Below are 14,405 nucleotides of genomic sequence, written 5' to 3'. Positions count from 1 at the left end.
GTGTAATTTAGACATTTATGAGTAATTAAACTCATAGGAGTGCTGTGAACCATTAATCACTGTAATTGTGTGCATGTAGTCAATGTTGTATGTGACAAAAATGTATCACATTATGCATAAAGTCAGCTAGGATGTATTTTCTAGTGATTCCTGTGCATATATGGCTGGAGATGCACTGAGCCATCCAACCAGCTGTCTGGGTGTCCCAGTAGAGACACCTCTCTAAGAACAATGTAAACATGCTTCTGAAGTTACCGATTTATTTTAAAAAGCCTGTTTTCAGAGGTAGTGTTGTTACAGGTTTGAGGGATTTGCAGCCAAGCTGCAACCTCAGTCATGGTTTTATCCCATTGAGAGCAAAAAATTAAAAACATTCTGTGCCTTAATTTCAACGGCAGTCTCCTGATTTTAATTCACACTGGAGCAGACAAGCAGGCATTCTCTACAGCAGACACCAGGCTGAGGGAAGGGAAACCTGAACCTGTGCTCAGCAGAGCAAAGCGCCGGGCTGCAGCACTGGGTCTGGCTTCCCAAAGGGCAGCCTGCTCTGTTGCCTTATTCTGCATCTAAACTCATATTTAATCACTGGGGTTTTGCCTCAAATTGCAGGATTAGGCTCATCATCAAAAAGCACAATCTCACCCCAGTAATAACCATGCATCCATTTGACCCCCATCTTTCAAACACTGCCCTCAAGGGAGTAGATGAATGTGGCTTTCAGTGTAGTTCTCACACACACAATAAAACCCCAAACCACATGATGCCTGTGAATGCTAACCTGGAATTTGAAAGATAATGAAAGTTGTACAGAAACATTGTGTGTTACCTGAAAGAGTGGAGGGGTGGATATTCATCAGCCTTGTAACCTTATTACAGCAGCACAGCAGTTGGGATTCTTTCCCAGGGGCTTTTAGAAAATAATTATTTACACCAGCAAGTTTTGATAGCATATAAAGCAGACATTCACTGTGTCGACTGAGAAGGTTTCAGAAATAATTAACTGTGCTTTTTTGCAAGACACACAAAACTCCTCGTAGAAGAACCTTTTGTTGCTGCCCGGCTATGGGGCAGTGCTGGGTGCTGCAGGTTTGGGGTGGGCATGCAGAGCCTCAGCAGCAGCCCCACTTCTGCCGAGCTTGTGGCCAAGTGCTGTGCTGGTGTGACCTGGTAGGATGATGGTAGGACAGTGTCAGTGAACAGTTTCCTGTGGTAAATGGGTGATTCTTGCAGTTTAGCTGTCCTGTCCCCTACAGACTGAAAGTGCAGCTCCAGCTCTGCTTGCTGTTGTCTGGAAGGTACTTCTTTTGCCAGGACAAAAGGGGCTTCAGGCTCCTGAGAGACCTGTGAGTGCCTGCTTGCCACTTCCAGCATTCCTTAAGTTTATTTAACTTATCCTTTTTCATAGCAAAGCGAGTGTTTCCTGCTCACGTAGGAGTTGCCTGGTGAAGTGGTGGCTTTGGCATTAAATCAGATACAGAGGAGATACACCCTTGGCTGGTAAACATGACACGATAGTGAGCCTGTTACTCTATGAGCAGGAGATAGGTTTATCTCTCCCCGTGCAAGTAAATCCGCTCCCAGTGCTCTCTTGAGCACGCACAGGCTGTGCTGCCCTATATACCCAGGGAGTGTATGGTTTGCCTTTTCTGACTTTATCACGCAGGCAAACTCTCTGTTGCTTTACTCCCTTGGTGTGCGTGCAGCTCGGGTTTGTGTTTCGGGCTGCCCACCAGCAGTCAGCGTGCCTGCTGTGCAGCCCTGCAGAACGCCGTGCCGTGAAGGCAGCTGGAGCAGCACCGTGCCTGGGAGCTGCTTTGGGAACTGAGCCTCTGCATGGAGATGTGTGCATGCTGATTGCAGAATTAGGCTGACTGTTCCTCGTGGTTCGTCTGTAGTGCCCTTTCTCTTCTATTAAGAAACGTAGAAAAGACTTAACTTTTTACAGATTGCTGAAGTTCATGAAAGGCCAAAGTTTTTAACCATATGCGGAATATACATACGTGTGTCCCTGTGGGTAGTCATAGAGAAAAACACTTCAATAGAACATTGGCAGGATATCGTGCTTCAAGCTCCAAGTTCGTCTGGATTTTTGAAAAACAATTATGCAAGCATATTTCCATGATAATAAAAGAAACTGTGTGTTGATGGGTTGAGCTAGTATAGTAGTAGTGTGTGTTTATGATCTTCTAAAAGCATTATTTCAAATATGGGCAGTACCTTTGTCATAATTTAATTCACATACAAACTGTTGAATAAAACTTATTTGTCTTTTCTGAAGCATTTGGGATTTTTGTAAGCTATCTAGCCTAGAAAGTATAAAATCTATAAATTAAAATCCTGAACTTTCAAGAGCTTAAGGAGAGACACCTCATGGTGTCATCTCCCTGTCGGTGCATTAAAAACACATTTACGGCTTGCTCAGAGAGAATCTGCTTGATATAGCACACTCATACGCCGTCAGAGTACTTTTCACCTGGAAGCACTGAGCTTTCATGTGAGGATGGTGTTCCACACTGAGTGAAGGCACTTGGGAGGCAGATCTGGATGATGATGCTGCAGGGTATCGTCTCTGCACTTCTTTCAGAAGATGTGCATAAAAATGCTGTGCAGCCTTTCCAAGGTAGCCAGTGTTCCTGTTGTTCTGTACTTCTCTTGAGGCTGTGGGCTGTGAAGGGGTTATTTTCTTTCTTTCTTGGCTTGATAACAGAAGGCTGTCCTTGAGGGCTGATGCCACTGGCTGAGCTCCTCCTTCAGTCTAGTGTAGTGGACCTGTATTGCTGGAGAAGTGCTGCACTGCTGGGCTGATTAAGCTGCTCTGTTCTCTGGTGCTAAGGTTTGAGGCACTTTTTCAATGTTTTCTTAAAGAAATCTCCCACCCATCTGGCAGTTAGATCCCATGTTAGCTGTGCCCACTGATGTCTGGGCAGCTGGTCTGGTGGTTTGCAACCCTGCCCACGCAGGGGAGTTGAAACAACATGATCTTTGAGGTCCTTTTCAACCTAGGCCATTCCATGGTTCTATGACCAGGGATCATAAAGCAGTCTTTTGGTCAGGACATAAAGTAATTCATTTGTGGTATGATTTTAAATTGATGTTTCTTTCACAGGTAACAAACATTCAAGCAAGAACAGTTTTGCTGTCATGGTCACCTCCTGCCGGCCTTTTAAACACGGATAGACACAACAATGGTTTGCCTTACACCTGTACTTACGAGGTTGCCTTATCAGATAAAGGGAAGGATGGGAAATACAAGATTATTTACAGGTAACAGGGCCATTTTTACACTTCACTCCATCTGATCCCCTCGCTGCAGCAAGCTGGCAGGATGCTCACCACAAGCTCCTTATTGCTTTTCTCCTTCCCTCTCCTCAACACACTGCACTACAGGAAAAACTTGAGTTTTCTATTCCTTTCCGTTGCCTTAGAGTGATTAAGAAGGGAGCACACTGATCAGCCGGCTGCATTGCTCCGCAGAAAAGCCTTGAATGCTTGGCTCCTAGCAGCCTTAAGTAAAAATTCGGAGGGATTTCTCTGTCTCTGATGTCAGTGATCCGCTGAGCTCAGCTCATGATCAAGTACAGATGGTGTTACGCCTTTCTTTCTTTCCCTCTAATGATGTCTGGGATAGAAAACTTTGAGTTGTGACCCTGGCTATAGTGAAATAGTTAATCCTTCACAAATGTCATTGCATAGAGTCCAGGTGGTACAGCGTCCATGGGATTCCCTCTTGAGACCAAGCTGTCTCCTTTCTTAAGACATCCTGTGGATTAGGGTATCCCTCCTGGTCCACTGCATGACTGCCTTGGGTAGTATAAACTGAGAGCATTAACCAGGGAGGTGCTGCCTGCTTCTCTCTGATATTTACACTAGCTGTTTGTGAGTTATCTTCATATGTTAATGCATTCTGAGGAGCTCTTAAAACAGAAAGGATGCATTCAAGTACTTTTTGTGCCTGCTCTGTGCTGCTCTGATGGCTGCACATTTTCTCCTGGTTATGAAACGTTGTGCATCTGTTTTAAAGCTGCTCAGAGTAATCTGTCTCCTGCTGCTGGGCAGTGTGCAACTGTTAGCTGAACGTGCTGTGTATGCCCTGCTGTGACCAACAGATCGCTGTTACGTAGGAGTGAAAGAAGGTCCTGCAGTATGTTGAATGCATTCTCTTTCTGCAGAGGAGTGCACCCTTTTCAAAAGGGAAAAACTGAATTTACAGAGATTGGGCTATATTTAAAAATGCTTTTTTAAAAAATTGTTTTATTTTCTGAATTTCTGGCAGCCCAGCAGGCACGTGCTTTTTGTCTGGTCTTGTTCCCATGTTTTTGAGACATCTCCCTGAAATTTCCCAACTATCTATGGAATATTTCTTTACGGCAAGAGTTTTCCCATTTCCCATATGTTAATAAAACTATGAACAAGCCAAGCACTTACAGGAGATGATTATTATGTAACTAACTACTAACCCACACTGTAATCTTAAGAAAGTGGTGAAGCACTGGCACAGGTTGCCCAGAGAGGCCGTGGGTGCCTGGTCCCTGGCATCCCTGAGGTCAGGCTGGTGGGGCTCTGAGCTTCTGATGGAGCTGTGGGTTGCAGGGAGTTGGACTACATGGCCTTTATGTGCCCCTTTAAGCTCAAAGAATTCTATGAAGATCAGCAGTATGTGACTAGAGCCAAACATTCATTTGCCAGCAAACTAACCAAAAGGAAAAGAATGCTAATTTCAGGCTTACCTGACACACCAGCCCAATTTTTACACTGTTTTTTTCTTGTTTTTTTTTTTCCTAAAATACCTGAAACTTAGTCCTTCTAATGTTACTGAAAGTAGTTCTTGCTATTAAAAGAGACGTGAATCTCTTTCAGTAATGTTAGAATATTAATTAAACATCTGCTTGGTATGGTCTGCACAGAGTGTGGTTCTGGAAGAGAAAACAATGATACTTATTGAAGCAGTTGTGGAAGAAACAGTGCTTTTCCTTCTGATGTCCAAGGGCTCACACTTTTTAAAAAGTATTTTGAAATAATGAACATGCAAACAGTGCAGAATAATGTTGTATTGATTCTGTCCTCAGCACTGAGAGGGTTGAAAAACACAGCGAGTTTTATCTAATGTCAACAAAATGTAAGGATAGTGTTGAAATAAATAGGTTACTTAACAGATTAGGATGATAACTACCTTCTGTTACCTATGCAGAGCTTTATAAAGTTTTCAAGAACATGGAATGTGTTGACAAATTATTTGTGTATTGTATACTACTATTGTTCTGTGCTGGAATTTCTGTTTCTTCTTTCAAGTCATAGCATGTAGGAGTCGCTTGTCACTGGAGAAGCAATAGTGGTGCTGAGTGTGATGCTGCTTTTTGTAATTAATTGATGTATTTTTTCTCTGCAGTGGAGAAGAATTAGAATACAATCTGAAAGACCTTAGGCCAGCAACAGATTATCATGTCAGGTGAGTCAGTGGGAATATGAAGATCACTTAAACTTGCACTGGAATGGACTGCCATGGTTTAGTGGGAGCTATTGGGAATAGGTGAACGGTTGGACTGGGTGATCTTTTAGGTCTTTTCCAACCTTGGTGATTCTATGATTCTATGATTCTAAATACGGTCTGATCAATTGTGTGGCAGTAAATCATGCAGAGGTTCATTTAGTCCAACTCAACTGTAAGGTGCAATTAAAGCAAGAGGGAGAAAACATCTACATTTCTGTTGCTGTGTGTACATATAACAGCCCTGAAGGTGCTTGTGTACCAAAATGGGATACCTCAGGCTTGTTCAAAATTTGACTGAAGCAAGTGGTGTTTGGCCACAAGTGTTCACAATTACTGTAATAGAGATGTGCTAGAAAACTCAAAGGTACTCCGGACGATTTTTGGTTTTTTTTTTTCTTCATAAACTCTCCATGCTTCACAAAGTAAATCTGCGGATTGCAGATCACCTGACCACTGTAACTGTAGCATTTATTCCCTAAAAATGGATTCAGTTTGGCTTCTCTTGATTTTTTTAGACCATGTTTCTCTTTGATTCTAAAATTGTTTGTCACAACAGTTATTAACACATTCTCAATTCTACTCCCTGCTGTTTTTAACACCATCTACTCATGCTGTGTTTTTTAAAGACTTGACTCTTGAATTAAGGCTTCAGATTCACATCCTGCTCCCTTACACTCAATATCCTTTAAAAAGTTCCTTTCGCTCCTGTCTATTGTTTCCTTCTCTTTGTCTGGACAAGGGCTATGTTTGGCTCTTTCCCATCCAGGCCACTACTGTTAAGCTTTAAACAAGCACTTCTAAGCAAGGAGAGCAAACAAACAAACAAAATGCATCTTTCTTCCTCTGATACTATACCTTCTTTTTCTTCAAAGTTACTTTCTGTTGGTGCCTTTTGAAGTATTGCTCAGGTCCCTAAGCAACTTTGCCTGAGATGCTCAGACTCCCTGCCTGGGCAGTAGTTGCAGCCACAGCAGCCAAAGGATGGTAGCAAGGAGATAGTTGTAGAACGCTGCTGAGCTTCCTACAGTAAGCAATTGAGTGTAGCTTTTAAAGCAAGCTTCTAAAATAACGTGGTAGTCTTACAAAGTGAGGCGTTGAGACCTCATAGGATTTTGAAGGGTGTATTTGCCTCAGATCTTGGCTGGCTTGCTTCCAAATCAATTCATTCTGCCTATCTGCCTACAGTTCCCTGTAGTTTTCCTGCATGTTTGCCAAATTATAAATCATTTGTGAACAGTTAGCTGTAACTTTTGTTTAAAGAGAATGAGTGACTGCCAAATGTAAAAGTCAGACCTAAAAAGCAGCAGCATGTGTTTGTAGTGGAGGAAACCAATGCTGAAAAAGCAGACTGCTTTCTGTGACAATTTTCTTGCTAGTTGAAACTGCATTATGTATTAACAGCTACGAAGTAAAGAAATGCATGTGAGCAGCCGTTACTCAGCACGTTGTTCTGGGTCTGCTTAACCTTGGCAGCATCTCCAAGGGCTTCTGTTTTCACACTGATAAGTGTTGCACTGGGCCCTGGGCACCTAGAACAGCCTCTCCACTCTGCAGAAGTGCAGGATGTGGGTTCAAATATTACTGTCCTGGTAGGTACAAAGATGATGGCATGTGCCTTTGTGAGAGCCTCTTGGTCCCTTTTATGGCTAAGGTGGATGAAAATGAAGTCTTTAATCACATAAAAGGTTTATGCTACAGAAATTTCAGAGCCAACTAATTTCACAACCCTTGTTACCTTCTCTTTGTTTCTCAAGAAACATTCCAGCAGGCAGGAAGCAGCAGCAGAGCATTTAGTGACAGGGACACACAGGTACCATCACAGCTTCCAACTGGCAAAGCCAGCAGTTCAGCTTTCCAGTGACTTGCAGAAGATGATCCTTAAACTCATCTTTACATATCTGTGTTTCCCAGAGATGTGCTTGATTCTCAGCCTTGCCTGTTTCCAACACACATGCACACAGTATGGCCAGTTGCCAGCTGCAGAGGCAATTAATTAATTGCATTTGTTTTTACTCCTGACTGCTAACAGGTGAGCTATAAAACAGCACTAGAGCAGTTCTTGTGACTTCCCCCTAAGGTTTGATTCTGAGTAGGTGGCCATTGTGCATAAATTACTCTTACCTACTCTAAACAAATTTAGAAATTGCCCTTTCCCATTCAAGCGCACAATAGCTACAGCCAGCCCAGAGGTCATTGTCTGGTCAGGGTTGGAATGTTTTCTGAGTAGAAGACTTCAAGTTTGCACTTTCTTTTGCTTCATGGAAAATGTGGAGGAGAAAAATACCATTGATTTTTCATTTTTTTGTAAAGGTGCTCAGATACGTTTTGCTTTCGTGTGTTATTTTTGTAACAGTGATATCCCTCTATGCTGGTATATGGACAGTTTGCCTGAAATCGAGTTGACTTCTATCACAGCGATGCTTTTGAGCTGTGTTTATCCCTATTTTTGTGTTTGTGTTAGTTTTAACTCCAAGAGCTCACTAAATATTGGCACTGCAGCTGTATAGAAGCTTGTACTCATGGAGGGAAGGGAGGTCAGTAGTTGCCACCACTGGACATGGCACATGTGAGTCAAGCGTGAACAGGGCATTCATGTTCATCCTATTTAATTATGAGTTCATGCTTTGTTATCTTCTGAAGAGCATTTTTTGCATAGTGTGCAAAATGACACAGTAGCTTAAGAAATAATTTCTCGTGGTAGAAAGAAAAGATGATGGTAACCCAGTGGGCAATGGGAGTTGGTGCATAAGATGCTGTAACTCTCTTCTTCGGCTGTGGATTTGTTTGGATATTTGTACCAAGTGAAGCAGATAGCCAGTGTTTTGTGAGAAATCTGTCATTGGTGGACAGTATCGTGGATGCTTTGGTAGTCAAGTGTTATGGCTGAGGCAGTCCTTTCTAGTCTGGTCAGCAAATGTATAACCCAATTCCATGTGTCCATTTCCAGGGTGTATGCAACGTACAATTCAGTAAGGGGTTCCTGCTCAGAGCCAGTAAGCTTCACCACTCACAGCTCAGCACCAGAGTGTCCCTTCCCACCCAAGCCCTCTCACAGGACCAAAAGCTCCTTAACCTTACAATGGAAGGTAGGTAATGCTTGGGTCAGAGTGGGCACTCACAAAATCTGAGGAAAATACAGCGTGCCAACATAACTGTAAAACATAACTGAAAATGAGACAGGCGTTTTTCAGTAAAGGACATGAACTTGCTCTGCTCTGACAAATCCCTCCCTGTGCACTGACTTGACTTTTAAAATGTATGTGTTTCATTACATTCCAGCTTCTTCTCGTTAGTCGTTAAGAGGCTGCCAAGCTGTGTGCTTTAATTTTACTTTAAACTGCAGTCATATGCTTGGGGGCAAAAAGTAGTTCTCTTATTCCCAACTGCCTTTTGTTTGTTTTTGTTCATAGGCGCCCATTGATAATGGCTCAAAAATCACCAGCTACCTTCTAGAGTGGGATGAGGTAAGCAATAATCAGTTGAAATAAATACGTAAATAAATGGCACTCAGGCTTTACAAGGATTTTCTGAGTAAAGAAAAATAATTAAATAGAGGGGAAACTAGAAGTAGGAAAATGAAATCCTGATGACAGTCGGTAGAGTTGGAATTGTGAAAGGAGCAGTGAGGGGAATGCTTATGATTTGGTGTTTTATGAAGAGACACTATTTACTGCTTCTGTACTCTTGAAATTCAATTTTTTACTGCGTGGTGTGCCTGATTTTTCAGTTAGCATTACTTATTATGTAACTGCTTGCATTGTGATATATCTTAAGAGGTCTGTTCATGATCACATTCTTCTGGGTGGTAAGTGCAGAAGGAAAAACACTGTTCCTGCCTCAAGGGCAGCAGGACATGATCATGGAGACCTTTGTGCAGAAAATGTAGTCAAGGTTGAAGTAATGGTATCCTTTACACAGTGACTTTTAGTACTCTTACAGACACCAGGGAAAATTCTGGTTTTCTGCCCCAAAGGTGTCTTAACTTACAGCATTAGTGAGCAGCATGCCACTGGGGAGAGGGCCAAAAGCAAGGGGTGTGCAGTGCTGCTTGCTTGAAGTGAGTTCTGGTTGCAAGTCCTCCCTCCTTCCCCTGATTCCTTTATGCCTTTTTGCCATTGCACAAGTCATGTTTTTGCAGCAAGCGTGAGTCAGTGGTTATCATCTTTGAAGGAAAAATGTATTGGTGACAGAAGGCTTGGGCAACACATTAAAAATAAAACGTGATGAGTCAGGAAGTGAAGAGTGTGGAGGGGCGTGTAGTTGTTCAGTCTGAGAAACATCTCTTGGGTTTTTAATATTCTAAAAATAATATTCTAAAGGGAATAGTCTGCTATGAACAGTTCTCCATCATTTCACTAGTCATATGTTCCCAGATCGGTCTGCTACATGTTTGGCATTTGGAGCCACCCGCTGTGCAAACATTTACTGGATGCACTATCACAGCAAGTGGGACCTTCATGATGAGAAACCCGCTGAACTAAAATAAAACAATAATTCCAGAGCGGCTGGCTGCCTCTCTCTGCATAATGGAAGGGGAAAGGTTTTCAGTGAAGAAGAAAAAAATGGAGCGTGAGGTCTGGGAAAGGAAATAAAAAAAATATTTCTCCAAAAGGACAGGCCAGGATAATCCCATTATACTTTCTGTGACATCTTGATTCTGCAGTTTTGATCTCTTGCAAAGCTTCCATTAGCTGGGAAGCCATGGGAACATAACAACACAGAGGAATGAAGGAGTGGAGGAGGGAAGGGGAGAATGTGAAGATTTGAGGTGAAGGATCAACAACAGAACATTAATACAGTGCACATATTTTCAATGTTAATTTTGTCCACGTGGTGCCCAGTTGTCTTTTTTATGTGTAACAGATTGCTCTTGTCCTTTCAACCTTTAATACTGAGAATATAACTAGAAAGATTGATTATGCCTCTTTTTCTCTCATGGGGGCAAAAGTAGCTTGTTTTAGACTAGAGTATGCACCAGTGGCAAAGAATGCAGGAATCCTGATTGCCTTTGCCCATCTACTTTGATTACCTTGTTTTCTCAGTAACAGTCCTGAAATCTGAGATCCCAGCGGACAGCTGGCCAGCACGGATGAAAGAATGGCAGCCCATGTCATTTGTAAATGTTGTACTCTCTCTGCGCCACGTAAATTTCGATTAGGCAAATGCCCCAGCTTTGTTACAATGCCACACTGTGTCCTGCTGAAATCAAGAAGTAAATATGTGGAGGGAGAGGAGAATGCTTGCCAGGCAACAGCAGAAGCTCTGCCAGAGCTCAGCTAGAGCAGCATTCATTAGCTATGGGGCACAGGATAAAATATAAACACAGGAAAATCGGTGATCGGAAGGAAATTAAATTGCAACTGCAAAGCACAGGGGGTATTGCATGAATGGAGAGCAAGAAACCTGTCCAATAACAAAGTTAGAAAAACACACCAAGATGGCAGTCTGCATAGAAAATGTGACTGCAGTAAGAGGTAGGGAGTGAGTTACAAGAAGCAGTGCATCTCAGACCTCACAGCTTCCCGTGGCTGATGAATTGAAGTTTATAGTATCTAAAGTGCAGCCAGGATTGGAGATGGTGTTGCTTTCCTACTCAAAAAGGTAAATGGTTGCTGTAAAATGATGGCAGAAGCGTGGTGCTGTTTTACAGCCCTAGGGTCGGGTGAGGCTCTAAGTTGGAGCAGGAGGACAGCACCTTACCTTGCATGGCTGCAGGTCAATTCTGAGCTTTTTTCTGACCTGCGGGGCCTGGAAAATAAAGCAGTGGATAGACAAAGCTAATCCTGCTATTTCATCTTTTTCCTCCTCAGTTTGGATTAAATTGTTTGAACGGGCTGTTGTCTGTTACTTAGAAAAGGCAAATTCTTTTTTTCTCTGTTCTGGTGTAGATCATTGAATTACTGTAGTAAAGCCTTGCTAATAAACTGGTTTAACTTAAACTGCCTGAAAAAGCTGCAAGTAGCAGAGGGACCTTCATTCTCCAGCAGAGAGCAAAAGGTCAGCAAATTGTTGCTCAGTTAAATGGTGTGCTTGGTAGCCAAGTTTCCATTGACTTCAGGGGTGTTAGGAGCAACCCCTCTTCTCCAGTGGTTTGAAATTCCAGGGGATCTGGATGTGCCCACACTTCGATTGCTGGGATTTGGCACCAGCAGGCTGGAAGCACTCTATTAAAGCAGCAATTGGGGAAAACTCTACCTTCTGTCTCTTCTTCTGCATTTCCCTTTGACCTTACGAACCTAAACTAGCCATTCGGTGGCATAGAACCTGGATTCATAACTCAGGGTAAAAAAGATTGATCTGAATAAGATGCATTAAAAATGTACGTAGCAGAACATCACTGCAGAGCTTATGCTTTCTCCAGATGCCAGCATTCATCAAACTTAGTGAACTGCAGTTGCATTAGAAATTGCCCCTGGCAGTGCTGTAAGAATCAGGCCTTTGTTACTAATTAGACGTGAAATGATCATCCTGTGATTGAGTGGTAGTAAATAAATGTTTCTCTTGTGCATACGGATGGTGAGGATACCCTATTCATTGTCCGTAGGACTGTTTCTGAGCCAGAGACAAGGGCATGCAGTGTGTTCATGCCTTATTTTTGATCCAGAGAGCGTTGTGTTTTAATCTGTGGAAGAGAGAGACAGGTTCATTACCACCCAATTCAATTCCATATGCATGGAAGTTTATACTGCAATAGATGGAGATCATTTTATTCTGCCAAGAAGTCTTAAATGTCTTAAGACCAGCTGGCAGAGATGTGCTGACTTGTACTAGCTGACCCTCTGGTCTGTGTGCCCCAGCGATGCTCCACCAGGACTGGGATACATAGACCTCTGCTCTGCTCGGGCTTTTAGGTGCATGTTTGCCTTCCTGCCCTCTAGGTCTGTTTTGTGCCCGTGTCACTGCTATTAGATATGCAAGAGGAGATGTTTGGATAAAACCATTTGCTTTTCTATATACACATTTTAGGGATGTTTTGTGAGTCCTGCTCTGTTTTCTGAGTGTTTGTATATACAGAAACTGCTGCCACTTGCAGCAGTGCCAGCACAATAAATGCTTTGCAGAGATATTCAAGTGTGTTTATTATCACCCCTACAGTCTGCATCACAGCCTGGTGTCAGATCGAGTATCACTCTGGTGCTTTTTATTGCCAGCATGAACCAAGTGCAGCAGTTACGCTGCCATGGCCTGGAACAGATTGCCACCGTGCCTCCTGGTTGCAGGTCTGATGCTGGCAGCTTCCATTCAAGCCCTATGCATTGAGGGCTTGGGAAGGGCTGTGCTCTGCTCCTGCTTCCGTTCTCCTACAGCGGCTCATCCCTTCTGACAGTGTCTTCTGCAAGGACAGTAGCCAACGAAACTTGCTTAAAATCTCTTTCCCATCATCTCCATCAACCCAATCTCCACGAGAAACTTCAGCACCGTTTGAAGTGTGCGTGTAGCTTCAAATGGAGCTGAAACAGCAGGAGAACCTTTTAAAATCTCTGCTAATACGCTGTGTTATAGTATTGTGCAAGTCTAATGAATTGGTGGAGCTAAATTGCCCCCGTTTCCTCGGACGGGCCCTGATGCCAGCACAGCATGGGCTGTCACTGTGAATAGAAGGCGGTGCAGGCTGGAGAAAGCAGGGCTGGGGAAATCAGACAGTGGCTGCTCTCCCTCTGAAATTTGTGGATTAGAAATATTTGAGGAAATGATACAGTGTATTTTAAGCAACTTACGAAACATTATTTAGAGGATTAAAAGTTGGATGCTGAATATACAAAGAATAGGGGAAGGATTCTGGGAAAGCTGCAAGGCTCTTGGGTGGCAGCCAGTACCAGCATGCCAGTTGTGCTTGTCCATAATTATGCCAGCATTAGAGCTTTCATAAATCTTGGGAGGGAAGGAGCAGAGAGACTATTTCCAGGCCATTAATGCCAGAATAATTAGAAATATCGGCCAGCCTATCCAATTAGTGCCAATAGAAGCCGAAATACCAGCCAGTCTGAGTAACTTGAATACCAGTCAGTCTCTGAGTGAGTCCTGGGGAATGTATGATACCAGATCCAGAAGAAAGATATATACAGTGTCAGAATTTGTACGATGGTGAAGTTGAAGATTACCAAATGTTAAAGTTGGGTTTTAACCCACCAGTCTGACAAAGTGGAATTTCCACAGTCTGTTGCTCTCAGTTCAGGTGCTGTGCTGCAGGTGAGGCTTTTCATGGCTTCCCTTTCCAGCCAGCCAATGCTGTACTCGTTAATTACATGCTTAGCATTTGGTCGCTCTGTTCTCTTGGAGAAAAAGCACAGGGAAGTGATGGAAAAAATACATCCCTAAGCACGAAGTCAAAGGAGATTCAATGTTTTCAAGTGCTTTGAAAGCAGCGAAGTCGGGATGATTTTAAACCATCAAAGAAAAATTAATCGAAGGCTTCTGAATCTGCAAGGGAGTGTTTGCATAAAGGAGAAAAGCCCCATTCCTATTAGTCCTGCCCTGATTAATGGTTATTTTACTGAAGCATAAGATTAGTAACTGGGTTTTGTGTGGTCAGGGTACTGAGCAGGGTGAGCTGGGAAACAGGGAGGCCTCTGCTTTTGTTGAAAAGAATTTTTATCTCGTAACTGTATACTGAAGGATGTTAGAATTGAAAGAAGTTCCACCCCTGAATTTATTTGGGCTGTGCAGTAATGTTGCAGCCAGAGCAGGTGAGTGAAGTTAAAGGAGAGCATCAGTAAAAACAAGTTCTAGAACAGATGTAGAATAGCACTGGGTAAATAAAAGTAAGTTATGGTTATTTGCTGCTGTGCTGAACGTCCCTTCAGTGCCTCCAAACTGTGCAGCGCTGGAGGTCTGTGTGATTGTTTTAGTTTGGCAAACACATCCTGGAGATTTACTACACGTGTTTTGTGGAGCTCTTGCTTCTGTTTTGCAATCC

General features: G+C 42.9%; 1 protein-coding gene across 3 annotated transcripts in view; it reads left to right on the top strand.

Annotated features, from left to right (window-relative positions):
* The window catches only part of FNDC3B (fibronectin type III domain containing 3B), a 148,316-nt gene that overhangs the window by 89,569 nt on the left and 44,342 nt on the right, over positions 1-14,405 (top strand). For all 3 annotated transcript variants that reach the window (XM_052685753.1, XM_052685755.1, XM_052685754.1), the window contains exons 8-11: positions 3,107-3,264; positions 5,387-5,446; positions 8,436-8,574; positions 8,899-8,952. In XM_052685753.1, coding sequence (XP_052541713.1) covers positions 3,107-3,264; positions 5,387-5,446; positions 8,436-8,574; positions 8,899-8,952 — 411 coding nt within the window. The remainder of the gene's footprint in view (positions 1-3,106; positions 3,265-5,386; positions 5,447-8,435; positions 8,575-8,898; positions 8,953-14,405) is intronic.

Source organism: Tympanuchus pallidicinctus, unplaced genomic scaffold (assembly GCF_026119805.1).
Source record: "Tympanuchus pallidicinctus isolate F22 unplaced genomic scaffold, pur_lepc_1.0 scaffold22, whole genome shotgun sequence".
Lineage (NCBI taxonomy): Eukaryota > Metazoa > Chordata > Aves > Galliformes > Phasianidae > Tympanuchus > Tympanuchus pallidicinctus.
Note: the sequence above shows the minus strand (reverse complement) of the source record. Positions and strands in the feature narration are given on the sequence as shown.